Genomic DNA, 24132 nt, shown 5'->3' on the forward strand with positions numbered 1-24132 from the left:
AACGACGTTGATATTGCCTTGCACCAAGATTGTTCGGTCAAACGTGCGGGACTAGACGACTCCACACCAACTTCAGGTCTACTAGCCTCCTCTCGGCGTAGCTCCTACATGGAACATAACCCACTAGCGACAACAGGCCATCAGACACAAGCGAAAGGGCGTTTTATCTATCGTCATAATGTCCGCTCATCTCTTCAATCATGAATGCGAATTGACACATGTTGAATCAAAGAGACCGCCAAGCTGACCACTTTCAAGCACCGAGATACCTTTGTACTGTGTTGTTACAGCGACAATATTCCCGAGCTTCATCGTATCGCTTCGCACCTCCTGCATTCGGCTAGTGGTCAACCTGCTTACTAGGAAGGCTGAAGTCTGCGTGCAGAGTGGTTATGACGAGATCAAGCTCAAGTCTGAGGGTAGAGCGGATATGATGACATTAGGCCGAAGTCTGCCTGCAGATGAGAATCGTATGTTTCCGAAGGGGTTGCAAGCGCCGACGCAAGGCTGAGGTTTGGCTGACACCTTCAAACTGTAGTCGACAACCTACAAAAGTTTGTGTCGTCTCAAGACAATACCATGGATGAACTAGATGTGTTGATCGCTTCGTACCATTTTACCGGTGATTCATACCTTATGGAAACAAATGTGTGTGATGCTTCATTGGAGTTCCGATTGAAAGAAGATGTAACGTGCGTGGAACGCTGAGAAGGCTGGTAGAAACTGGTGTCTCACAAAGCAACACGGCCGAGAAAGATCGCTCATTCGACTTGCCCCTCAAAGGATATAACGTGTACCAGAGACTCCCAAACCCGATTCCTATGGAGAGTTCAATACGCTGACGATAATCTCCCAACACTTACAATATCAACCTCGGTTTCGCGCCCGGCTACTCTCTCAACCTCACGCCTCAGAGGTCGGTCTGCCATTCCGCTCAAGGCGCATGCACCTTCTTCAACCTCATCCTAATCCCCCTAATCCCCGCCGATCCCACGCTCCCAAACGAAACCACACACGCCGCCGCCCCACACGCAACCCCAATAATATGACTGATCTTGCACCCATCCAGATAACTCCCCAACACCCCTTGCAACTCGCTCCCGTAGAATACACTTCGAATCTGCGTCGCGCCGACATCGAGCACCTTCTGCGGCGCCACCGACGGCACATTCCGCGCAATACTCGCCATCAAGCCCTGCGCGAACGCCGCCTCGCCCGCGGCCACAAACAACGCGGTCCCGACGTTCTCGACGAAGAGCGTCAGCGACGTGACGGCGGGGACGTCGGCAGCGGCCACGACGGTCTGGTTGGCGATCATGGGGATCTGCAGCGCGAGCCCGACGCCAACGGCGGCGAGGACTTCGTAGCGGATCCAGTCGCCGGTGGTGGCGTCGGCGCCCAGCGAGTGGATTTTAGCCAGGCCGGCGGTGCCGAGGATGGCGCCGGCGGCGAGGAAGAGCGCGTAGTGGCGCCACCAGGTGAGCAGGCCGTTGGAGATCATGGTGAAGATTGAAATGCCGAGGACGAGGGGGATGAGGCGGACGCCGCTCTGGGAGGCGGATTCGTTGTGCACGGACTGGAGTTGCACGGGGAGGGTGTAGAGGAGGGGGAAGTAGACGCCCGCGAGGAAGAAGATGTATATGAGGTTGGGGAGGACACGGGCGTTTTTGAGGAGGTGGTGTTGGATCATTGCTTTGGGGCCCATGAACCATTCGTTCAAGACGAAGGCGATCGTGAGAATGATGGAGGAGATCATGGTGAGGATGGCGCGGGGACTGGACCAATGGTAGATTCCGGACCAGTGCATGCAGAGGACGAAGCAGGCGAGCGCGCCGGTGACGAGGACGCTGCCGAGGAGGTCGATTTGAACGATTCTTTCCCGCAGCGAAGCTTCTCTAGGAGGGATTGGGGGCGTGAAGAAGAACATGGTTGCGGCTGCGGAGAACCCAAGCGGAAGGCTAATCCCTTGGGGTGCAACAATATCAGTCTGTATTCGAAAGGGAGAAGGAAAGTTTTATAGACGCACAGAAGCACCATCTCCACCCAGGACCATCGGTGAGCAAACCGCCCATCAACGGGCCCACTACACTCGACACGCCAAACGTGACGCCTAGAACACCCATGTAGGCTGCTCTGTTGTCTGGCTTCACCGTCAGCGCAATGATGATGAACGCACCAGTCATGATCCCCCCTCCACCGATTCCAGCAACCACGCGACCAAGAATCAATGTAGAGCTATTAGGGGCGAGAGCGCAGATGATGTTTCCAACCTCGAAGATTGCGATTGCTAGTAAAAAGGTGTACTTGAGAGGGAAATAAGTGTACCCCTTTCCCCACGAGGACTGAAAGGCTGTGTTTGTGATGATGTAGGCGCTGCCGTACCAGGCAATGTTGCCGATGCTGCCGAACTCGTCGGTGATGCTGGGGATGGCGGTCGCAATGATGGTTGTGTCGAGGGCGGAGAGGAAGATACTCAGCATAAGGCCAACGGTAATGAGGACGAACTTGATGCCGCTTGGGTACTCCATTTCAGGCGCTGGGGAGATGGAGTCCTGCGACTCGTTTTGAGCCTCGTCTTCAATGCTATTGTAAGGCTGAATACTGCGCAATTCGATAGCTTCGACGCTCTGACGGCTAGCCATGTTGGACCTAAGATCCAAGGCTCGTGATTAGGGCGATGTGTCGTTGGAGGAAATATCGAAGGGTGATAAAAGTCGCGAAGAAAAGTTGTAGTTGGAGATGTTACCTCTGTACGCTTTAGTGCTTCTGATCAGTGGTCAGCGGGTGATCACTAGCCGAATGCAGGAGGTGCGAAACGATGCGATGACGCTCGACAAAATTGTCGCCGTAACGAAGCGTAGCTGTGGCCGGTGCTAGAGTGTGGTCAATGAGCCGTCCACTACCGTCAACGTGCGTCAATTCGCACTGATAGTTGAGGAGGTGCGGACATGATCACACTACATAAGCGCCCTTTCGCTTGGGTCTGATGGCCTATTGTCGCTCACTAGGGGGTATGTTTCATCTACGAGCTACGCTGAGAGGGGGCTGGTCCCACATCAGTGAAAACATTCAAGAAGCGACCTTTAATTCATCGTCACCAAAATACCCCTCCAGCTCTTACTCCTCGCTTCAACCAATGCTCCAATAGGAACCTCATCTGTCATCAGTAATGCCCTACATAACGCAATACAATGTCTATTCACGCACCATTAAGTCTGGGTTATCTTACTCGCTGATCCTTCCGCTCTACGGCCATGGCATAGTTCTAGTCGAATTCGATCCCGCGGCTGGCCATGAGACAATATTCATCTCCCAGAGCTGGGCCAGGACTTATTGCTCTCTCCATCCATCTTCAGCCTCAACTGGGTGCGTAGTCGTATCCAAGTACAACTTATAAGGCGAGTCTCTGTATGGCGCTTCCTCGCCTCCCTGTACCTCCACATCACAGTCCCTATCTCCCAACCTCGCCGTCGAACCGGCCACACCTGTTCCCCCGCCGGCAGTAGCCTGTTCCTCGTCAACCTTTCGCCGTCTCATCCGCATGCTGGGGAACTGCCACTGACAGATCGCTACCAAGACACCAGCTACCGCCACAATCCCGGCCCCAAACGCAATTTTATTCGACATTCCCCAGTCATTGCTACTGCCACTGCTGCTGTTGTCCCCGTTGCTGACGGTATTTGCACGACTGCCCTGCCACATCTCGATTCTCTTCGTCACATCTCCAGCCATGTGCATGCTTTTGAACGGCGGGATCGTCCTGATGCGCTTGCTGGCATCGGCACAGCACGACGCATCCCAGATGCTGACGCCGCCCGGATCCGTGGACCCGACGCAGTACTCGCCGTCGCTGTCGTAGCTACACGCCCAGATGAGCACTCTAACATCGGCACCGAGGGTGCCGTACCGGCTGTCAGCGAAGTACTGGGGACACGGGGGACGCCAGGCCGCGTCGGTGCAGCCCTCCAGCTCGAGCACCTGGTCGCCGCCGGCTTGGAACCCTCGGCAGAGCCCGTTGTCCAGACACAAGTCGAAGGCCTGGCAGCAGTGGCTGATTGCCTGGTCCGGGTTGCACGAGACCCATCGCGGGATGCTGCCGTTGAGGTAAGGGACGCGATCGTCGGGATAAGGTGAGCTGTCGAGGCGGTAGCAGGTCTGTGGTAGTGATGCCGGTACTGATGTGAGTTGAAGTGCACACGAAGCAATCCAGAGCTTCATGAGGTCGAAACCCAGAGTGCGGTACATGCCTCGGCTTTCTGGTCCAGTCAAAGCAGCTGGCAAAATTACAAATGTAGATATAAGAAGGTACTGTCACTGGTGACAGTACAGCTGGTTCATTCTTAATCAAGCCTCCTGTTCTCTGCCTTGAGATTCAGCCTCTAGCCAAATCTATGAGGAAGTGGTGGCACAGCATAAGTTTGCGATGATTGCGCGGTTTCATCGACGATTGGCTATCAGTCGTCATACTGCGAGCGCGGAACATAATGAGCAAAGTTTCGAATAGAAAGGGCTGAGAAGAGATGTATTGATTGCACTTTGACAGGATGCTACCCGCATGCCGCTACGCGCCGTTTTGCCTCGTCAACATGCATATGCATATGGTATGCGTGGTCTACGAATGAGCATCGAGCGACGAGCGGTGCGCAGTGTCAGGGCAGGCTACGACTCACGAAACGAAAGCCGATATGTAGCGAGTAACTCCTGCTGTTCTTATCGCAAAAAACCCAAGGGGTGTTTCGATCATATTCAGCGGCTCTAAGTCCTCCCTGAGATGGAGAGCCACGAACTCACAAACTTGCCGAGCCCACGATAGGGCGACAACCCTTCGGCCGACGACGTGGCTGCCGGCGCGTACTGTCAGCCTCATTTCGGCCTCATCGTCATGAGTTCCTCCATCTACGACATCAACACTGGTTTCTTCTTTCTAAGTATCTACAAACACTTCCTTTCCCCTTACTTCTACGTACTCCCTACGCAATATACTCCCTGATACTCACTACTTTACACTCCTTGTTACGTAGCTATACGTATAGCCCCGTAAATAACAGCACAACCTTATGATCGATTCAACTTACTTCATACAAGGCTGGCTGAGGCACATCACTATAAATCTCCATATCGTCGGAGTTCTCAATATCGTTGGCCTCTGTACGTGGCCATCCGCGCACCTACCGCTAACGCAAGTTATGGACAACCCACCTGTGCGGCCACAAGGACCTCTACTCCCGAGCTTGTGGGCTATTATTATCCTATTCTTAGCTCATCCAAGATTAAAGGGATTTTTTGATAGCTGAGGAGAAACGTCTAATTTTAAAAGCGTTGATGTCCTGGAAACAATGGACCGACCTCATGGAGGCTTTTCTTTACTGCTGTACTTCCTTGCCACTATTTATCATCCGTCACCGCCATCAGTAACGCGAATTATAGATCCAAACCATGAAACCTCTGCCCTAGTTACCATCAAACCCGTTCATCATTGTATTCGTCATCGGTTGCATACGAGGGACGATATGGTACGGTCGCTTCGTGAGACGTAGCCTCACCTATTGGGTTACTGCGTTTGCTATGTTCTCTGTTGCTTCGAAGTTGCACTTACACATTCAATGAACTAGCGCTTGCGTTCGTGACGGTTTCGATTGTTTTACCTTCGACTGCTTTTATTTGCCTTGTGGCATCGATTTCTTTGCCAGTGGTGTATTATGGTTTTTGGTCAGCGGGGAGGGTAATACCGGGAAACAGGTTCAACTAGAGTCAGTAGCTATTTCGTAGTAGGTTCCCAGTCGATGGCGCAGGCATTATTCCAAAATAAAGGCTACACCTTCCCTATACCCATCACCACTAGAAAAAAAGCAGCTTCAGCGCTCTCCATCATCACCTACACCTTAGCAGCCTCCTGTTTACAGATTCCCCGAAAGAGCCGCATCCAATATTTCCGGTGAGGACAACTCGACACGGTGTTGGCCAATGACGCACTTTCAACCAAACCCCTCTAACCAATACTACTAACTCTTCATCCACCGTCAATCCCAACTCCCTTCGCTACAACCCCCAAACCATCATCCGACCCTGACACGATTCTCTCGCCACTTCTCCTGCATCCACATTGCCACAGGGTTCGCGTTCACCGATCGGCAGCACACCAACACCGATCGCACTGGACCCTTTCTCCACCATCGGCCCACCTCTCAGCCCCGACCGGAGTCACAGACGCGTGCCGTACCGTCGCATACCCGCTCCCGCACTCATCCCGTCGCGAACGGATATTATTAATGCTCCTTTTCCTCCGGGCCCTGCAAGAGAACGGAAGCACGTCAGCCATATCATTAAGCGATCCATCTGCCTTTTGCCAGATTCTAATGGTAAAACCGGGGTTTTACCCGCCGAGTTGAGTAGGATTATATGGGTAGATATCTGCGCTATCCCTCTGGGAGTCAACAGTTTTGGCGTTTGGCTTGCGGTAGCGTGTAGCCGGCGTCGCCGCTTAGCAGGGCCCCCCTACAAAATCAAAGACCTCCGACCTGCCGACGTTGAATGCATAATTATGCACACCACAAACCTATAGAACACTATATATTCACTTTTTCAAGCTGTCAGCCGGTTTGCGGAAGAGGAAGCCCTAGTCTCTCCTCTTAGTTTGCGCTTACTCCGCCCTTAATCGCATTAAAATTGAGCTCTGTATGATTTTTTGAAGTTTTGCCATGTTTCAAGCACAGCTTTACGAGCAGCATTTGGTGTTGGACCCTCGGACACCGAGAGGCTTGGTGCTACAAGTCGCATCAGGCCTACGGCTAACTAATGCGCACGAGCCGACGCTAGCAGCTGACTTACGAAGGGATTCATTCATTCATCTCTCATTCTCCAATACCTTCCATCCAACCCTTGCTCATAGAATTTGATCTTAAGAAAAAGCCGTTGAGACACGCGCATGAGATGAATACAGGCAGACGGGAATAGAGATGTGGCAGAAGCCGCCTCGGCCGCGCAAGGGTGGTGGTGCAGGTTGCTCGTTTGTCGGTTGTGGGTCGCCTGAGCGGGCCAACCGCCCTCCCTGCAACTTTTGGTGGCATTGTAGTCGTATCCATACTCTTTTTGTAGATGATTACTATAACGCCACCAAAAGTTGCAGGGAGGGCGGATGGCCCGCTCAGGCGACCCCCTTGTATTGTGGAGCTTTCTTGGTACATTGTGCACATATATATTAGGAACATGCATGTGGTGTTTACAAAGCTGTGTGTACCTAAAATACATGCTTCTTCCCCAACCCCATGCACGAACCCACTAACCTAATCCCCTCACCGATCCCCCCAATCCCCCCTCACCCCTTTCCCACGTGCCTCGCCGATCCCTTCCCCATCCCCTCCCCCCCTCATCCCCAACCCACCCCCTCGGGTCCCGAGTCCATGGCGTGCTCCAGCACCCCATCCCCTTTCCTGTCCGCCCTATCCCTCTTCCAACACGCCCACAGACGCCTTGTACCCCCAAAGCGTTCGCCCGCATCAGCCGTGCCGTCTCTTCCTGGTTTCCCACCCAGTTCCTTCCTTCTTCCCACCCCGTCCCCGTCCCGTCACATGCTACCCATTCCCACCACACGTTCGCATACTGGTCCCTTTTGGGTCTGGTAGAGGAGCAGGGAGCGGAGATATCCGGACGGCTTTCCTATGAGACAAGAGGCAGATCAGAGCTAGGTAGGTAGCCGTGCTTAGTGAGAGCGGGAGCGGGCATCGGGAGCGGGCATCGGCATCGGGACGCCGCTTATGGCCACGGAACGCGGCGTGCGGGCGGCTCGGGTAGTTAGTACAAAGCTTGCGCTTGCGCTACGGTACGGACGGGTGGGTATCTAGTGTAGATTCCCGTCTTAGCTGAGCTTGGCGAGCTTGGTGGTTACTAAGACGTGAGGAAGTAGTGCTGTGGGAGCAGACTTTGAGGCTAGATAGAGGGTATGGTGGGATAGTGGGATGGTGAGACTTCCGCGGAGGCCATGTTGTGCGAGATAGTGGTGAAATGGGGAGCGTGGGGGAGTATCAGTTGTACGAGTTAGGTGGTAAAAAAAAGGAAGGAAAGGAGCTGGTCGTCAAAAATGGGGGGTGTTAGAGACAAGTGGTCGTCAGCAGCTCCTCGCGCTATGGCGCTGAGTGAGAATGTGATGGTGTCAAGGATGAACAACCAAGTTGTGGGGTTCCAAATCGCGCAAAATCAAAGTCCCGATATTTAACTCCTCCTTATGCCGTTTTGTGCTAATACTAGTTCAAGTGTAGTAAAAGCGGCTGGCTGTTGATGTGAGTGAGGACAATACCGGTTTCATTAGTGTAGAGATCTCCGCGGTATGGAGGCCTGAAAATATACTCTATAGGCCGCCTTCCAGCGAGCGTGACTCTGAGCGGCTTGAGGAAATCAAGGAAAACCTCAGACAAAACTCTAGCCTTCCGTTCGTCCATCCATACTCCGTGCATGTATTAACTCTGACCACCTCTCTTTCGCCACGCGTCAAGCTCCCGAAAGCCAGGCCAAGGCCGAAGAAAAGGCGGTGAAATCTCGAAATAAGGAGCAGACCCTCATCTAATCCAAAAAAGAAGAAAAAGAAGACTCATCTAAAGTCGGCCAAGGGGGAATATAACGAGTCCAAACACCGGGAAAAAGGAAGCAACTCCAAGCTAGAATCATGAAACAAGCTCCTGCCAGAACCCTCCCCGGGCCCCCTCAAATTAGATGAGATTAGAATTATATGATTAACTTTTTTTTGTGTCGTTGGAAAGGTTGGCACAGGGTCCAAAAGCAGGTTGGGCCTCAAAAGCGGCCGGCCCAAACCCCGCAGGTGCGCATATGTCGGGCGTTGCAGGGCAGTCTGACGTGCGTTATGTACCCCAGATTGCGCTCGTAAGGCGTAAGGCAGCAAGGCGCCTCGGATGGGTGGATAGTGGTAGGTCGTGTCGTGTCAGGCGGTCTTTCCGTTGATGGCTTTGAGTTCGACGTCGCTGGATGGTCGTTAGCGAGACGGGTAGATGCGGGATTAATCGACGCGATACGGAGTCGGTGAGCGAGTCATATGAGCTCGTTTGACTCGAGAATGACGAAATGGAGGTGTTGGGTTGGGGCTCGCGATTGGTGAGAGGGGCGCGGCATTTGAGAAAGGATGAAGTTGGGCACCTACAACACCAGACTCGCATTTGGCGGGATATGGCCGGGGAAGCCGCTTTAGAACAACCTTGGTCAGCTGGTGTTTTGCACAAAGCCTTGGCAACGCAATACGCCGCGATTGGGAGAAAAAGAGGCGGAATGAATAATCTTCCCGGCTGGGGTTCCGCGGATCTGCGAGGCCGCGACCAGTCGGTGGAAGGGGTGGTTGCTGTTTGTCGACCGTAGTGTTGGGCCTGGAGATCTGCGATCATATCTCTCCTCCTGATGCGTGATGTCGCCATTCTGGTTTTTTTCTTGATTTTGAAGAAAAGCGTTTGCTTACCGCGGGCCATACCCATAGTCCCTGCAGCTCTCATTAGTCCATTATCAGATCATCCGGGGGTTGATTTTACGTACGCAGTCATAGTCAGAGTCGCCTTCTCGCCTAGCGACATAGCTGCGCTGCTCCCGTTGCCTAGGATGCCCTCATCCCAGCCTGTGCAGCACGCACTGCAGGTCAGTGAACGGTTTCTAGAGTCCGAACGCAGAGCCTACCCCTGATGACCCTGCCCTCGCCAATTGAGGTGACGAGATCTCCCCGGCCCTCTGATGAGTCGAATCTGGAACATGCCGTTAGCGGTCTGATCTGGCCATGCAGAGTCTTTCGAGCATCGGGGTAGACCGAGGTGTTTTACTTTTCAAAAACCTTTTGGGAGACGTACTGCTTGCCCTTGTTGTTGGGGACGGAGGGGTCGTAAATCCAGCCCGTGTACTCCATTGTGACTTTGTCACCCTTGGAGGGGAAGTGGACGCCGTTGCCCGCGCTGAGAATGACTTTCTCGACTCCCATGGTGGTAGTTTTGGAGGTTAGGAGAAGGGTGGGGTGCTTGATATGGGGGTGGGGTGGGCCTTGGCTCAATTGGGTATTACGGATCGACAATTGACAAGCGAATTCGCAGCTGGACAAGAATATGAAGGCAGCAAGAGGACAATTGCGGTGGCGCGAGATCAGACGGAGCGCTCGGGGGGATGGTCTAGCTTTAAGGCGTAGAAAAACGAAGGGTCTAAAGCAATACCGCGTTTCCGCCCTCCACCACCCCTCTGAGCACCGCTGAGCAGCACTCGCGGCTCTGTCATGTCTGCACCGTGAGTGGTGAGAATCCAGTATGCTAGCGGGCATCGGCAGGGCCCTTTACGTGGGCGAAGGTGCAGCATCGGCCGGTAGCCCCTCGCATGGCACGACAGAAGAGGGCTGAGGGCTGCGAGATGGCTGCTCCGGATCCTCGACACCGTTAGACAGACGCCGATAGCCCCAACTCTGCTCCTTCGTCGCGGCGCCTCAGGGATGCCATTCGACAGACCACTCGGGCTACAGCTGATTAGATCTCAGACAAGCCGAATAGGATCGCAGCACCCGCGTCCCGATCGCAGCGCCAGCCGTGTGCACGACTGCTGCGCTTGCTTGCTTGCTTGCTTTGCTCCCGTAGCCGACCGAAACCGCAGCCGACCGAACCGCCATCGTGCTCCATCCCACCCCGCGTCGGCTGGGCTCCGCCGTGGTGACGACGGCGGGGACGGGCTGGAGAGACGTCGGTGAGCATGGTGGGGCCACAGGGTATGGACTACCTTTGTACGAGGTCTCTACTCTAGACCGGCCAGTCCATCTCAGATAGATTCTCCACTGTCGGATGCTGCTCCGGAGGCCAGCACTGGGGAAACGATGCTCCTGCTGTTTTCTGTCGTGCCCCCACGGCGCTGTCACTTCTGGCAGCAATCTGGTGGACGCGACCGATGTCGTTGGGTGTAGTCAATCGGCTAGCTTGTTCGCTGTCACTGAAGTCACAGGTACCACCGCACGTGATCTTAGGCGAGGCAGCAACACTTCGTACATCCACAACCTCAGACCACGATACCGCATCCCACAGCACGCCGACGCGTCCAGACCAGATCGACAAGAAGACACGTCCCGATCGCCCTCGGGCCCCTGCTGCCGGTGGCCATACGCGCCGAGCTGCACAACTCACGATCCAGTGACAGCGACGACGTGCCGACATGCTGATAATGGACATGCGAGCCCGAACTTAAATCGCACGTCAGCTGGGACACGCTCGAGGAAGACGTTCGCAACAGGCTGTCTGGAAGGCTGCCAAGAGCCGTGTCGGCACGGATATCGCAAGTCTACGAAGCCGGGGTGCGAAGTACGACATGTCCCCGAGTGTCAATGGCCTCCTCCTGCAGCCTGGGGGGACTGTCTCCACCACGCCCAATCATCCCACTGACGGATGCCGCTTCTTGCTTCCGCTTATCGGCTACTGCACACCTGTCCAGGTTTTGAAGCGCTCGGAGAATGCATCGAGCCACTCTACCCGAGTCTGCTCGCTGTACATCGGTGAACACCAGCGCTATGGCCTACAACTATCCCAATGTCTGCTTTGGAGGGGTACGGACTGCGGCTCGACGTCGAGAGTGCCCCGCAGGTCACCCTTGTCCTCGAGACTAGCGCACGTTCCTGGCTTTCCGTCACACGTGTCTCGCTATGACGGCCATGCAGCCCAAGCCCCTACAAAGCAATCATGCCACTCCATCCCACCCCAAGCCTGCCCACGCACAGCGAGCTCCGATCGTGATCCTATCCGTGCTTTGCTCTTGGGCTCCCCGAACCCTTGGCCTGGGTCCTGCGACAGTCCCGCCGGTGCCAGCCAACCGCTCGTACTGGTCCCTTTTCTGCGCTTGCAGCGGTTGAGGGTTGACCCATTTTTCAAATCTGAGAGACCCATGCCAGGCTACTTCTGGAAGCTGCAGCGTGAAATGTCTTGGGCGAATCGCAGAATATGTAACCTTGCCCTCAGGAATACGACTTTGATCTTTTTTATTTTTTGTACTTCGCGCGTTTGTCGCCGGACCCAGTGTTTCTGTCCGTCGTGACTGCTTTACCCTTGCGTCACGCGTCTTAGTGGTGCGCGACGGTCGAGAGAGCCTTGCACAGTGCTTGCATTAGCACCGTCGGGGCTCGCGGCTTCTCAAGGATTTGCTGCCCAAAACGCATGATTCTTGAGCTGCGAGATGCTCACGCTGGAGAATCGAGGAGTGGGAGATCGCCGATCTGCTCCGCTTTGGGAGTTGCAGTCGGCGATGTAAATATTGGGTATGCTGGCTTTCTCTATGAAGTGTAGCAGGCGGCGGTAATTTGTGCCGATTTGTTCGATGCCGTGACTGTCGTCGGACATGCTGAAACGGCCCCCCATGCGACGAAATGTCTGGATTACGTGAGTGGCAAACAGTTCAATGCCGGGCTACAGAGTACGACTTACCTCACAGACCTCGAGACATGGATATGGCTCGTCCAGGCCCTTCCGGAGCGCAGCAGAGTTCAGTTCCAACACACCATCGTACGATATGATGTACTCCAGATTGCGCAATGCCTTTGTCCAGACGCCCTTGAACTTCTGAAACCCAGTGTTGGGCTCGTCGCTCATCAGTCTTATCACGTCGAAGTGCCCCACGATTGCGGGCTGGAGAGCTTGGAGCATTTCGTACTGCGAATCGAAGTAATCTTCAAAAAGTCGTTCATCTGTGCCTCCTGCTTTTTCGCGAGCGCTCTGGTATGTGTGCTTGTCGAAGTCAATCGGTATCGTGTGGACATGATGAACAGAGCCAATGAGGAAGTCGTAGGGGTGCTTTGCGACGAGCGACCGTATGAGTCCGAGAGTCGACGGCCGTATCCATTCCGTCTCAAAGGCAATGGGCAGATCGATTTGTCCGGCATACATCTCCCTAAGTCGCACAGCTTCGGCGTAAAACGCGTCGGCCAACTGAACAAGGCCTTCCTCGGTGTAGGATGCTTCCTGCTATTGCCAGACGTTAGCTGTGCCTCTTGTGCCGCATGTGACAAGCACCGTGCGCACTTCCTCAGGGTAGAAGTCCTCCTTCTCGCGATGCATATGCTCCGTCAACGCATACGTCCGGAACCCGCTCGCTATCGCTGTCCGCACGACCTCTTCCAGCGTGTCCTTCGCATGGGCGCAGAATTGGCCCGAATGGCTATGATGCGAGTAGGGCATTGTGGGAGCGCGCGAAAAGCTACTGTGACAGACGCCAGGGCCAATTGGGCTGGAGACAGCTGAGAGAGGCAGATGTAGTCGAATTAAAGCACTTGAAGATCGTGGACAGGCCGGGTGACGTTGCGATCGAAATGGGAGAGGTGCAGCAGAGAAGGCCCGACTTTCTGAAATCGTGTGCCTTGCTTGGCAACGGCGACCTGCGGGTGCACACCGCAGTACGGCACGGTGCCACGGGTGCAGACAGATCAGCCTCAACCCTGGACTTTGCTCGTCAATCGCACCGTGATCTCCATCTGGGTTCGTCTCGCTGTCACTCCATGCACCAAACCGCCATTTCGGCCACTGCGAGCGGATTAGCGTGGACAGTGTGAAGCACCAAAGGATGTCAACACAGGCTCAAATGAATTCAACGCTCCTTCTTCTCGCGTTCGTGCTTGTCTCGCTCCTTAATACATCCATCGTCCTTCAAGATAGTCTGCCCCTCTGCCTTTAAAGGCTCTTCGTAACCCCCGGCACAATCGCCTCCAGCCGCCCTACCAGCTCCGTCCACACCCTCTCCTGCGCTATTTTCCCCTCCGGCTTCAACACAATCCCACCCGGTGGCTTAATCTTGCAGTCCCCCAAGTACTTCCCATGCGTTTCCGGCCCCTGGCTGGCTGCATGCACGAGCGTCCTACTACCAGCTTCCGTTGTTCGACCGAGCAAGGACTTCATAATTCGGAGGCCCAAGCCGGCTTCACGCATTAGCTCCCTGTCAGATGTCTCGTCAGCAGCGCGCTCGTATGTTGGGGCCCAGTAGACTTGAGCAGGACTTACGAATGACACAACCCCGGGTTCAGACAGTTGACCGTGACTCCCAGCTCCTCAGCCTTATGCTCCCCCGCAAACGCCCTAACCCCAAACACCTCCAGCAACTTACTCACCGGATATCGATCCATCGCATCAAACTTCCCCTCGTCATTCAACGCCTCGAAGATCTTGCCGTCCGGGGCTGCTTTCTCCTGGAACGCGGTTTTTGCGTGGACCTCTGAAGTTGTGATGGAAAGAGTAGGCTTCGTATCGTACGTCTTCGCCGTCTCCCTCATCTTCGGCAGCACCAGGAACGTCAGCAAAAACGTGGCGATCACATTAACCGTAATCATCGACTCCGTGCCCTCAACCAACGCAAAGTTCGCCGGAGCGATGCCCGCATTAGCAAGGAAGATGTCGACACGCTCTAGCCCCGCCACGCGTGCTGCGAAGGAGCGGACGGAGGCGTAGCTGGCCACGTCGAGTTGCCAGACCTGGACGACGGATGCGGCGCACTTGGTTGACTGCTCGATGTCGGCCTTGGCGGCATTGCCTTTGTCGACGCTGCGGACGCCGAGGATAACGGTGCTGGCGCCCAGGCGCGTGAAGTGGCGTGCTGCTTCTTTCCCGAGGCCGGTGTTGCTGCCAGTTATGATGACCGTTCTGCCGGTGTAAGATCCGCTGGGGTAGATGGGGGTGACGAAGAGCTGGGAGTGCACAAAACTGAAGAAGCTCATGATCGTGAAGCTTTGCAAATTATTTTTGGACAGTTGGATTGCTGTGAGTGTGTTGAGGTTTGGATTGTGAGGATGAAGGTTGAGTACTGCGGGCACCGGCTCTTATATCAGGTCGAAGGGATGGGGATAGGAGTTAGTCCATTAATGATGAACGTCCATCTCTAGAGAATAGACGAAGGGAGTCGAGCCCGAAGTAGTCGGAAGTATGGTTCGGCCGACTACTTTTCATGGTAGTCCCATTATGGTTTCGTACATGGGGTAGTCGGGGAGACGATTCCGGGTAGCCAATGAGAGACTGGGAGTCTGACAAGGAATAGCGTCGCGTCTTCGCCCTGGTTAGTCGTCTAGATTCGAGAGCACCAATGAAGTGGAAGCATGCCGAGTCTTTAAAGGAGTTTGGAAGAGTGATGAATAGTGCCAAGGTCCCAGCTCTCTTGAGCTCTGTCCAAGGCCAATCTCTTCTAAGCCTTGGAATAGAGCGTGGAAGTAGTCTGCGAGTACTTCTTGTGGTGATACGAGTTCAGTGGCCTTCTTTGGACAATGCCTTCAAGACAGGCGCACATTGTATATCTAACTCGAACGCTACTATGCCTTAGAATAACGAACTATGACTGACGAAACTATTTGAGCGATACTAGCATAACACTCCTCAGAATGGAATTTGCGTACCTCCGTAGAGGTAGCGCGGCGAGTCTGTAGTGCTCTAATTCGTTCCTCGCAGAGTATTGCTCAAACAAGCCTAGCGCATTTAGCCGAAACTGGAGCGTATCACGTGCTCTACCCTCCTAGGAAATACTTCTCGAGCCGAGCCTCTATATCCATTGTCTCCGTCCACGACCACTAAGCCGCAATTACTGCCTCCTCAAAGCGGTCGGTGATCATTTAGATCAACAATTCTTAAATCCGTGACTTGAATCATCAATCACGGTTACCACTTACCCCATACGATGGGGAATCGCTGGCGTATATATAGGACTTTGTTCCATGTGGAGACCATCTCATAACTCCACCAGCTTCGAAACTCTCGTCTTCATTCGAAACTCTAAGCACTCCTTTCTCTAGAAAATCATTCTAGTTCAAACATGCCTCCACCACCCGTTCCCGCCTCTCTCCAGGCCAGCCTCGACGCCACAAAAGTCGACTATGTCCAACTCGGCGCCTCTGGCCTCCGTGTCTCGGCCCCCATCCTCGGAACTATGGCGATCGGAAGTAAGGAATGGATGCCATGGACCATCGAGGAAGCCGAGGGACTCGAACTCCTCAAAGCAGCATACGACAGAGGTATCCACCATCCACAAACCTCAAAACGCAAGGTCAACTAACACAGTCCATAGGCCTAACAACCTGGGACACCGCCAACGTCTACTCCAGTGGCGTAAACGAAGAAATCGTCGGAAAGGCGCTCAAGAAGTTTGAGATTCCCCGTGAGAAAGTCACCATCCTCGCGAAAGTCATGGGCACCGTCCCCGAAGAAGCCGGCATCTTCAACTGGTTCTACGAGGCCCAGCTCGGGAAGAGCAAGGACTACGTGAACCAAGGCGGTACGCTACCCCCTCTCCTCTCCTCCCTTCCAACCGCTGTACTCATACTCACTTCCCCACCCCAGGCCTCTCCCGCGGCGCCATCTTCAAGGCAGTCGATGCTTCTCTGAAAAGACTAGGAACAGACTACATCGACCTCCTCCAAATCCACCGCTACGACCCCACCGTGCCGCCCGCTGAAACCATGAAAGCGCTGCACGACCTCGTCGAGTCCGGAAAAGTCCGCTACATCGGCGCCTCCAGCATGTGGGCGTACCAATTCGCCACCCTCCAGTTCACAGCCGAAAAACACAACTGGACCAAGTTCATCAGCATGCAAAACCGCTACAACCTCGCCTACCGCGAGGAGGAGCGCGAGATGAACAAATTCTGTGCCGAAACCGGCATCGGGCTGATCCCGTGGGGCGCGCTGAGCGGGGGTTTGCTGGCGAAGCCGTGGGGGCAGGAGAGTGGGAGGAGCGAGATGGCGAAGATGATGGGGGGCGTGACGGAGGTGGATGTGGCGATTAATAAGAGGGTGCAGGAGGTGGCGGAGAAAAGGGGGTGGAAGATGGCGCAAGTGGCGTTGGCGTGGGTGAGGGCGAAGGGGGCGATTCCGATTGTGGGGCTGGCAAGTGCGAGTGTGGAGAGGTTGGAAGAGACGTGTGGGATTAGGGGGAAGGAGTTGACTAAGGAGGAGGTGAGGTTTTTGGAGGAGTTGTATGTGCCGAAGCCGGTTGCTGGGCATTCTTGAGGTTGATGGGAGAGGGAGAGAGAGCGGGGAAAGGGGTGGTTGGGGATTGCTAGTGAAGTAGTAGAGAGTAGCATATAGATGAAGTTATCGCATTGAAGTTTTCAGTTTCAGTTGTGGGACAATTATTTGAAGAGGGCTTTGGGCCTAATGCTAATTCCTTTTGCAGAAGAGAAAACTCGCCAATCTGTAATCGTCAACAGCAAGGATATTGATGGTCGTGCGGAATAAAAGAGATAAAGGCTAAGAAAACAGAGGGTATCAGAAGATTAAAAAATTGGGGACCGACGAGGACAGAATGCATAACATACTCCGCGAACCAATCCTCGTGCAGCGTTCGATGCGCTGACGACCTGCTTACCAGATTTGGAGTTGTTTCAGTGCACTCTGAAATGATAAGAAGCTAAATTTCACACGCTGACAGCCGGCCTACTTGCCGCTGTTTGTGGTGCTTCAGCACCTCATTATAAATTAGGACGAGATGAGAGAAACGGCGTGCCCAAACTTGTGTCCTAGACTGTATGATAGAAAAGCTAGAGAAACCGTTGATCATGGATTCTCAGCCGTGCCCTATTGGTCGCTTGACAGTTGATTCACCCACGTCCTGCCATCCCTTCCCAAGCACTTCAGTAACTTGATGGTCGGTCCAGTACCAAAGATTCTTCTGAAGATCCTTGTTCTCCGCCAGCGTGCTGGGCTTGCTTTCTGTCGCTATTGGGACGAAGTACTTGCCCTTGATATCTTTCAATTCGACGTCTCTGTTGGTGGCAAGGAATAAAGCGGTAGCAGCACCTTCTTCGACAGTCTGACCCATGATACTGAATACTGGTTTGAACGCTGAGCCAACGAAGTTGCCGAAGAACAGCTTCCACGTATCGAATGCATCAGTCGGAATGTTTCCCGGGAAGAAGCTATTGACGTATACATTAGTTACGCCCTTCTTCTGGAGTCGTTTCGCCAGTTCTCGAGTGAACATGATGCCAGCAAGCTTGGCTCGGGCATAGCGCCAAACAGCATCAAAAAGTACGGGCGATTTCGTCGGCTTAGGAGAGGTCAGTAACGACAGATCCAGCTCTTGACAAGCCATGTGAAGCGACGAGTTGGTATCAACAACCCGCGCACCGCCGAATGTCGCTGCCGTCCGCTCAATCAGTGGCAGGAGGATGTTAGTGAGAGTAAAGTGGCCGACGTGGATGATCGCGAACACGGTCTCGGTTCCATCTGGGGACAAGGAGTAATCCGGGGTTGGAGGAACAGCTGTACCTGACGCGTCAGCCGCGTCCACATCCCCAACCGCCGCGGTTCACATTAGAAGCATAATTTTAAACTTACCAGCATTGTTGAGGAGAATATCCAATCGATCGAGTTTGCTGAGTAGCTCGTTCGATGCCCTTGCGACGTCTTTGACGCTACTGAGGTCGCAAGGTATAAACTCGGTTCTTGATTCAACGTCGCTCCGCTTCAGGCCTTTCTTGTTCACCCATTCGGACATTGCATCTTGGTATTTTGCGGCGCTGCGCGCGATGATGTATACTTTGGAGATGCCATGGAGTAGTAGTTGCGCGGTAATTTCGCGGCCGATACCGGATTGGCCGCCTGTGATGACGGCGACCTCGCCCGAGAGGTGCGGGGTGTCTGCATGCTTGGAGTTGTGGTGAGTGGTAAAGCCGCCTGCGCTTAGGAGAGTCAGGGGGTTGTAGGAAGGGAGAGTTGAGAAGGGGTTGTAGAGCCTCATGGCGTTGAGTCAGGTGGGACTGCTTTCTGGGAAGAGCGATGTAATTGTAGGAAATGGCAAGGGTCTGTGATCGCAGATGACGGAGGCAGTGCCAACAGATCGAGGAGAGGAGCAAAGTGTCTTTATGAAAGTTGTAGTAGACGTTAGACTAGGCACTGTGCGTGCTCGATCTGGCGATGTATCCCACAGAGTAGGTGCTCTTTCAACAGGTGACAGGTAGTTAGAGGCCTGAAAAAGACTTGTAACTCGAAATCCGATAGGGAGCAAATCGATGACTACCGTATCCTAGGTCAGGAGGAGACGATGGCTACGGACTTCGTTTCGCGGAATTGGGAATTGGAGTCGAAGTGTGTGGTGCATCATGACGCTGTGACTGTTCGGTTCCAGCATGACACAAGCATGACTTTATCATGGTCACGTGCTGCATGTGACTGGTGCTCTAGAGCCTTCACAGCCTTGCACAATGCATAACGGCTCCCCTCGGACAATGCAAGCTGCAGGACTTGCACACTCTAGACCCTGACGCTGTGCAGAAGGGCCCACGGGCCGACTCCAAGCATGACTCGCTGTGTTGGCGCTGTTTTCACTGGGCCCCACGTGCACCCCCACCGCGAACAGAGGACTCTGAAAAGAAAGGTTTCAAAATCGGCAGCGTTCCTGCAGCTCGTTGGCCGCAGAGCCAGTGCCAAGCTACAGTGTCCCCCCTGTACGGATTGGACACGATCGTGCGTAGAACAAGGGATTTTACATACAAAAACCCTTGTTTTGCGCACGGTCGTGTCCAGTCCGTACAGGGGGGATACTGTACGACGGGCCATGCACCTTGCCCCTGGCCCTCGCTGGCGTCGTTTGGAGCGCAAGGAGCAGTTCCAGCCTCCCACTCGCGGCGCCGGCTGGTGATTTGTGGATCGCGGCCGCTGCCACTGGCTGCTAGCAGCCCTAGGCCACCGGCAAACGGGACTCTCCCACATGGCCGAGACGTGCCGCACGGCGCAGGAACAGGGTCGCCGGGAAGCCTTGTGGCCTCACTCGTCGACGCTTCGGCACGTCGAACGGAACTGTCGCCTGTCGCACGACGGCGACGACACGACCTTCCCTATTCGCCGGCCTGAATCCAACGGACCGACGCGGAGAACCAGCCTGACAGCATGCAGACTCCTCCAGGGCTCGTTCCAAGCTTCTCTTCAGCCACAGGCCAGCAGTGAGTCGTGACAACACACACCGCAGCCAGCCCGGACAGCCAGGCCGCCGGCAGGTTTGGGGTGCGCGAGATGCAGACGATGCCAATCAGAGGAACTCGTAAGCCCAATTTCTGAGACCACACGCTGACGAGTACATGCGGGCCTGGCCTCGCAGGCGGCACATTGCCATGGCGAGCCTCTGGTGCTGCGACTGTGGCAGAGTCCGCCGCGCACTGCAGTCTCTGTGTCGCGGGAATTGTTTTGCGTCCCGCGTGAGAGGTTGCCGTCACGGGTCTGGCGTTGACGGGCTGGCGTAGCATCTGCCGAAGAGTGGAAGAGGTGAAAATTCTTCCTCCCGGCCATGTGGCCAGCTAACAAGATCTCTGGTATTGTAGGGGCCGAACCAGAGCGGTCTTCGGCGATGATGTGGATCAGGGACGAGTCAACTCGCATTGGCTCCTCGGGGCACCTCACGACTCCTGTTGGCTCAGTCCGTCTCCCTTGATGCCACCCCTGGTGCCAACACGCCCTCGTAGTGCCGATTCGTCCCTCTCTCGGAACAGTTCCTGAGCGTGGCGCCTGCTGGAGGGTGTGCCGCCGTCGTGTTGGGTCAGCCCGAGAGCGCCCGTTTAAAGATCTTCCCACCCCCCGTCCCCATTTCTGCACCCTACACTCTTTCCAAGCTGGGACTTGACATACACTCTCTTTTTGCTCCAAGCTTCACTCTCTTAGCTTCAGCACTCCATCCTTGAACCTAACGCCAATACCAACTATCAAGTCTCACGCTTCTATATCCCAACTTTCAACCGTACACCTTTTTACGTACAACCCAACATGCAGTTCCTCACTGTCGCAGCCGCCGCGCTCTTCGCCGCATCCGGCGTCGCAGCCTCTTCAGGTGGTGCCGCCTACGTCTACAACAAGTGCTCCGCGCCCGTCAACCTCTGGTCCGTTTCTGCCGATGGTCAAGGCCCCATGGTTACCATCAACGCCGGTGGCGTCTACAGCGAAGCCTACAAGACACCCTCCGTCGGCGGCGTTTCCCTCAAGCTGACCTTCAACGACACTTGCGCCGGCACCCCCATCTCCCAGCTCGAGTACACCAAGGACCCGTCCATGGGCCTCGTCTTTGGCGACATGTCCAACGTCAACTGCGGAACATCAGAGTGCCCGTTCAAGTCCACCGGCTGGTATCTGGATATGGGCAGCGCGAGCTGCCCTACCCGCAGCTGTGCGCCCAACGCCGCCAGCTGCACCGGCGCATACATCGCCTACAACGACGACGTCAACACCATCTCATGCGCTATCACGTCCGATATCCACCTCTACCTCTGCACCGACAACGCGCCCTCTAAGCGCGATGTTCTCGAGCATGCTCCCCACCGCCACGCGCATCACATCCGCCACCCGCACGTGCGGCGGTAGATGCTGCCCTGGCTTGCATTTTTACTTCTTCTGGGCACCCTACTTGTCTCATTTCGCCCTTTCTTCACTTCTACACATACCCCTTTGGGAAGACTTTTGATGGCCCCCCTGGCCGGGTGTTGGAGGGCAAGCAACGGTGTTCTAGAGAAAACAAAACTCAAAGCTCGCTCAAACAGGGGTTCCGGAGAGTCCACTGTCCTTGTGCGGACTGAGTCGGCACACACGCATTTATATTCGATTCATATCTTATCCGTGACGCAGCCTGTCAAGTTCGTCGATGCTACTTTCACGCGATTCGCAAAAGATGTGCAATCTGTCAATTTAGAGGGAAATGGGATTTTGGATTTTTATGAACCCGGGCTTTCACGAATGTCATGATAACTGTTATACCTCCGGACTCTCGTTTTTGGAACGAATGGCTGTACTTGCTTTATCTGCTTCTTTTGACGCGTTGCACGGGGGTTCGTTCGCGATGCCAGGCTTGGTGGTTAGCATGATAACATACATGCTTTAGACTTCAATTTGATTTTGATTATATACACAGTCCTATCAATTTGATTTTGATTATATACACAGTCCTATCAATTTGATTTTGATTATATACACAGTCCTATCCACTCTTCCCGCTACAACGCGTGAATTAACTACCCCTTGCGTCCTGACTCTGGGAATCTTAAATCGGCTCACTACCTCCGCGTCGTGACTCTCTAGTGCGACCAGTGGCGTGCTGCTGTCGTCCCCCCTCTGCGCCCGGACGCCGTGCCGTGGGGTGTTTGTGGTGTGTCGTCTGTCGTCGTCGTCACCCCGTTTCAAGACACGACCCCCTACGTCCACGGCGGTCGCAACCTTAAGAAACAAATCAGCCCCCATCCTATCATTCCTTCGCGCCCGGGTTACCACTCAACTCATCCTTCCCGTTTCATAAACACTCAATCCTGGATCCCTCTCGAGGTGTTTACGCCTTCATGCCAGTAACCAGCCCTACGACCCGCGCGCGTGTCTGCCGATCCTGCGCAACGCGACAATTCCCTCTCCCGGTTCTCGCGATCGTCGCGCGTGCGACGGGATGGCTGCAAGCATATCATTATCGCTTCCATCATTCTAAATCCTCGTCTATGTCGTCTGTCTTGCGCATTGCAACTCCATCGCAGTTCAATCGTGCCTAGCATCGCGATCTCGCGGGCGCCAGCCTCTCCGCAGCCACCCGCCCGACGGCCCGCTGCCACACACCTGCACCCACCACCCCCGCGCTTCTCGTATTCAGCTGCTGACGGCACAGTGATCTGCGGATGGGTGTGTTTGTGAAGCTAAGTGTTTACTATCGTGACCTTGGTGAGGGTTGCTGGGGCTGTAGGTGAGGGGGGTAGGTTTAGAACTTGTTACGGGTGAAGCTACGTAGATGTGTAAGAAGGTACTTAGTAGTTTCGGTTTGGTATTGTGTACCGGGTATTTCATGATGTCGCTACTCCGTATAGGGTGAGAGACGGTTGAGAGAGGGTCATGTGACTTCCACGTGACTGTGGCTCTGGGTGGGCCGTCTGCTTCTTTTCTATCAACGTTTTTCATCTTTGTTTAGTTTGTACTCAGCATCAAGAGTTCTCAGCTGCCTTACTTGCCCAGTCGTTCTATTTCGGGAACAGTGCACTATTTCTTTGTTATTCGGTCTTACGGGGCTTAGTAAACCCTTCCTTTGACTTCTCCGCAGGTCTCATTTACATCAGTACATCTTCTTCCCTTAGATGTTATTTTTCAAGCTACAACGTCTTGTCATAGATATCCGTACCCTTTCCTGCCTCTATTTGTTGAGCCCCAAAGCACTAATAGAAACCGGCCGCAGCGGGTACACTTTTAATCTGCGTATACCCTGCTGACGCTGTCTGGAGTAACCTCATGCTTTTATTAGTTGTCCAAAACGCTGAACTTCCCTCTCATTCGGAATTCTGAAAGTACTATGAGGCTTCTCATGCAGCGGTAAACAAGTGTACGGATATCCATGACGTGGCATTGCAGCTCCGATTTATTTGTATTAGACGTTACCGAGGATTGATACCTAGGGTTCGCGAGCTGAACATTCATCCATCTCTTCGATTACCATGCGTAAATGCAAGCAGCAGCGTACAGACACACTGCCCAGAAAGCTACAAACACACGGATATCTCACATCCCATCAATTCACATTTGAAAGCAAAACGAAAATTAAAAGGCCATTTGACAATCCATGAAATTAACCTATTTTACACTTGCAAAAAATTAGGGCTACTGTCCTATCAAAAACCCAGGGGAAAGCTTCGAGACAGTCTATCGCTCGACGGATTGTCCGTCCGACCAACCAGTAGTGAGAACTTGACGAGAGAAGTACTAGACCGATTTGGATCTTATAGCCAGTCTCCTCCGGCCCCTTTTTGACAGCTTTCTTAAGCGACCCAGATTTCTTCATTTTGTCAATTTTGTTTTGCTATAATACTTGGCATCTGACGCCAGCACCACAGTCCCACCTGTCTTGGCGCTTTGCAGTATTACATAGGTCCCGCATTAGCACCCAGACACAAACAAACCCGCACTGCTGACCACAAACTAGGCGTGGACCACCAAGGCAATTCGCGCAAGGTGTGAATGATGGGCATGGACTCAGGGTTTCCGGCCTACGTGCCTAGCCAATTACAACTTCTACAGAGGGGGGTTGGGGTACGGTGGCCTACCCTGCCTACCGCTGCCTACTGCTGCCTCTAATTAGTACTTATGCCTACGCTCCCTATGTAGTATATAGTCTGCTCGTACGGCTTCACAAATCAAACAGAGTTCACGTCAATTTGCAACCT

The 24132-nt window shown here is 54.1% G+C and overlaps 11 protein-coding genes across 11 annotated transcripts; 4 read left to right on the top strand and 7 right to left on the bottom strand.

The window, feature by feature from the left end:
• Positions 1–585: 585 nt before the first annotated feature.
• On the bottom strand, positions 586–1975 carry BDZ99DRAFT_466164 (uncharacterized protein). Its single transcript, XM_033720705.1, has one exon. It carries the CDS (start codon positions 1925–1927, stop codon positions 935–937), a length of 993 nt encoding a protein of 330 aa, XP_033572771.1. The 5' UTR covers positions 1928–1975; the 3' UTR covers positions 586–934.
• A 1157-nt stretch (positions 1976–3132) lies between these two features.
• On the bottom strand, positions 3133–4365 carry BDZ99DRAFT_466165 (uncharacterized protein). The gene is made up of 2 exons (XM_033720706.1): positions 3578–4365; positions 3133–3398 (listed from the first exon to the last, which is right to left on the bottom strand). The coding sequence occupies exons 1-2, from the start codon at positions 4243–4245 to the stop codon at positions 3392–3394; spliced, it is 675 nt and encodes a 224-aa protein (XP_033572772.1). The 5' UTR covers positions 4246–4365; the 3' UTR covers positions 3133–3391.
• Positions 4366–8932: 4567 nt separating this feature from the next.
• On the bottom strand, positions 8933–9964 carry BDZ99DRAFT_490344 (peptidyl-prolyl cis-trans isomerase; the record flags this gene model as incomplete). Its single annotated transcript, XM_033723047.1, has 6 exons — positions 8933–8972; positions 9149–9190; positions 9458–9478; positions 9532–9610; positions 9670–9734; positions 9837–9964. 6 exons carry the CDS (start codon positions 9962–9964, stop codon positions 8933–8935), a joined length of 375 nt encoding a protein of 124 aa, XP_033572773.1.
• Positions 9965–10760: 796 nt separating this feature from the next.
• BDZ99DRAFT_479843 (uncharacterized protein) lies at positions 10761–11168 on the bottom strand (the record flags this gene model as incomplete). Its single annotated transcript, XM_033722284.1, has 1 exon — positions 10761–11168. The coding sequence occupies one exon, from the start codon at positions 11166–11168 to the stop codon at positions 10761–10763; it is 408 nt and encodes a 135-aa protein (XP_033572774.1).
• Positions 11018–12223, top strand: BDZ99DRAFT_98985 (uncharacterized protein). Its single transcript, XM_033729093.1, has one exon. It carries the CDS (start codon positions 11320–11322, stop codon positions 12037–12039), a length of 720 nt encoding a protein of 239 aa, XP_033572775.1. The 5' UTR covers positions 11018–11319; the 3' UTR covers positions 12040–12223.
• On the bottom strand, positions 12135–13175 carry BDZ99DRAFT_394841 (histidinol-phosphatase; the record flags this gene model as incomplete). Its single annotated transcript, XM_033715923.1, has 3 exons — positions 12135–12371; positions 12426–12959; positions 13020–13175. The coding sequence occupies 3 exons, from the start codon at positions 13173–13175 to the stop codon at positions 12135–12137; spliced, it is 927 nt and encodes a 308-aa protein (XP_033572776.1).
• Positions 13176–13455: 280 nt separating this feature from the next.
• BDZ99DRAFT_449484 (putative short-chain dehydrogenase) lies at positions 13456–14701 on the bottom strand (the record flags this gene model as incomplete). The annotated part of the gene is made up of 2 exons (XM_033718117.1): positions 13456–13926; positions 13992–14701. 2 exons carry the CDS (start codon positions 14699–14701, stop codon positions 13665–13667), a joined length of 972 nt encoding a protein of 323 aa, XP_033572777.1. The 3' UTR covers positions 13456–13664.
• A 762-nt stretch (positions 14702–15463) lies between these two features.
• Positions 15464–16975, top strand: BDZ99DRAFT_449488 (Aldo/keto reductase; the record flags this gene model as incomplete). The annotated part of the gene is made up of 3 exons (XM_033718118.1): positions 15464–15982; positions 16036–16242; positions 16308–16975. The coding sequence occupies exons 1-3, from the start codon at positions 15784–15786 to the stop codon at positions 16973–16975; spliced, it is 1074 nt and encodes a 357-aa protein (XP_033572778.1). The 5' UTR covers positions 15464–15783.
• A 76-nt stretch (positions 16976–17051) lies between these two features.
• BDZ99DRAFT_449489 (putative short chain dehydrogenase/reductase) lies at positions 17052–19062 on the bottom strand. Its single transcript, XM_033718119.1, has 2 exons — positions 18305–19062; positions 17052–18229 (listed from the first exon to the last, which is right to left on the bottom strand). Exons 1-2 carry the CDS (start codon positions 18705–18707, stop codon positions 17532–17534), a joined length of 1101 nt encoding a protein of 366 aa, XP_033572779.1. The 5' UTR covers positions 18708–19062; the 3' UTR covers positions 17052–17531.
• Positions 19063–20553: 1491 nt separating this feature from the next.
• BDZ99DRAFT_99098 (uncharacterized protein) lies at positions 20554–21522 on the top strand. Its single transcript, XM_033729094.1, has one exon. It carries the CDS (start codon positions 20723–20725, stop codon positions 21311–21313), a length of 591 nt encoding a protein of 196 aa, XP_033572780.1. The 5' UTR covers positions 20554–20722; the 3' UTR covers positions 21314–21522.
• A 370-nt stretch (positions 21523–21892) lies between these two features.
• Positions 21893–22822, top strand: BDZ99DRAFT_466171 (uncharacterized protein). Its single transcript, XM_033720707.1, has one exon. It carries the CDS (start codon positions 22279–22281, stop codon positions 22477–22479), a length of 201 nt encoding a protein of 66 aa, XP_033572781.1. The 5' UTR covers positions 21893–22278; the 3' UTR covers positions 22480–22822.
• The last annotated feature ends 1310 nt before the right edge of the window (positions 22823–24132 follow it).

Source organism: Mytilinidion resinicola, assembly GCF_010093595.1.
Source record: "Mytilinidion resinicola strain CBS 304.34 unplaced genomic scaffold BDZ99scaffold_17, whole genome shotgun sequence".
Taxonomy (NCBI): Eukaryota; Fungi; Ascomycota; class Dothideomycetes; order Mytilinidiales; family Mytilinidiaceae; genus Mytilinidion; species Mytilinidion resinicola.

Excerpts from the sequence above, each read along its gene's own strand:
- BDZ99DRAFT_466164 (XM_033720705.1), bottom strand. The coding sequence starts at position 1,927 with ATGTTCTTCTTCACGCCCCCAATCCCTCCTAGAGAAGCTTCGCTGCGG.
- BDZ99DRAFT_466165 (XM_033720706.1), bottom strand. The coding sequence starts at position 4,245 with ATGTACCGCACTCTGGGTTTCGACCTCATGAAGCTCTGGATTGCTTCG.
- BDZ99DRAFT_98985 (XM_033729093.1), top strand. The coding sequence starts at position 11,320 with ATGTCCCCGAGTGTCAATGGCCTCCTCCTGCAGCCTGGGGGGACTGTC.
- BDZ99DRAFT_449489 (XM_033718119.1), bottom strand. The coding sequence starts at position 18,707 with ATGAGGCTCTACAACCCCTTCTCAACTCTCCCTTCCTACAACCCCCTG. Across the intron at positions 18,230-18,304 it reads TATTCTCCTCAACAATGCTG|CTGTTCCTCCAACCCCGGAT; the intron begins GTAAGTTTAAAA and ends CGTCAGGTACAG.
- BDZ99DRAFT_99098 (XM_033729094.1), top strand. The coding sequence starts at position 20,723 with ATGCAGTTCCTCACTGTCGCAGCCGCCGCGCTCTTCGCCGCATCCGGC.
- BDZ99DRAFT_466171 (XM_033720707.1), top strand. The coding sequence starts at position 22,279 with ATGCCAGTAACCAGCCCTACGACCCGCGCGCGTGTCTGCCGATCCTGC.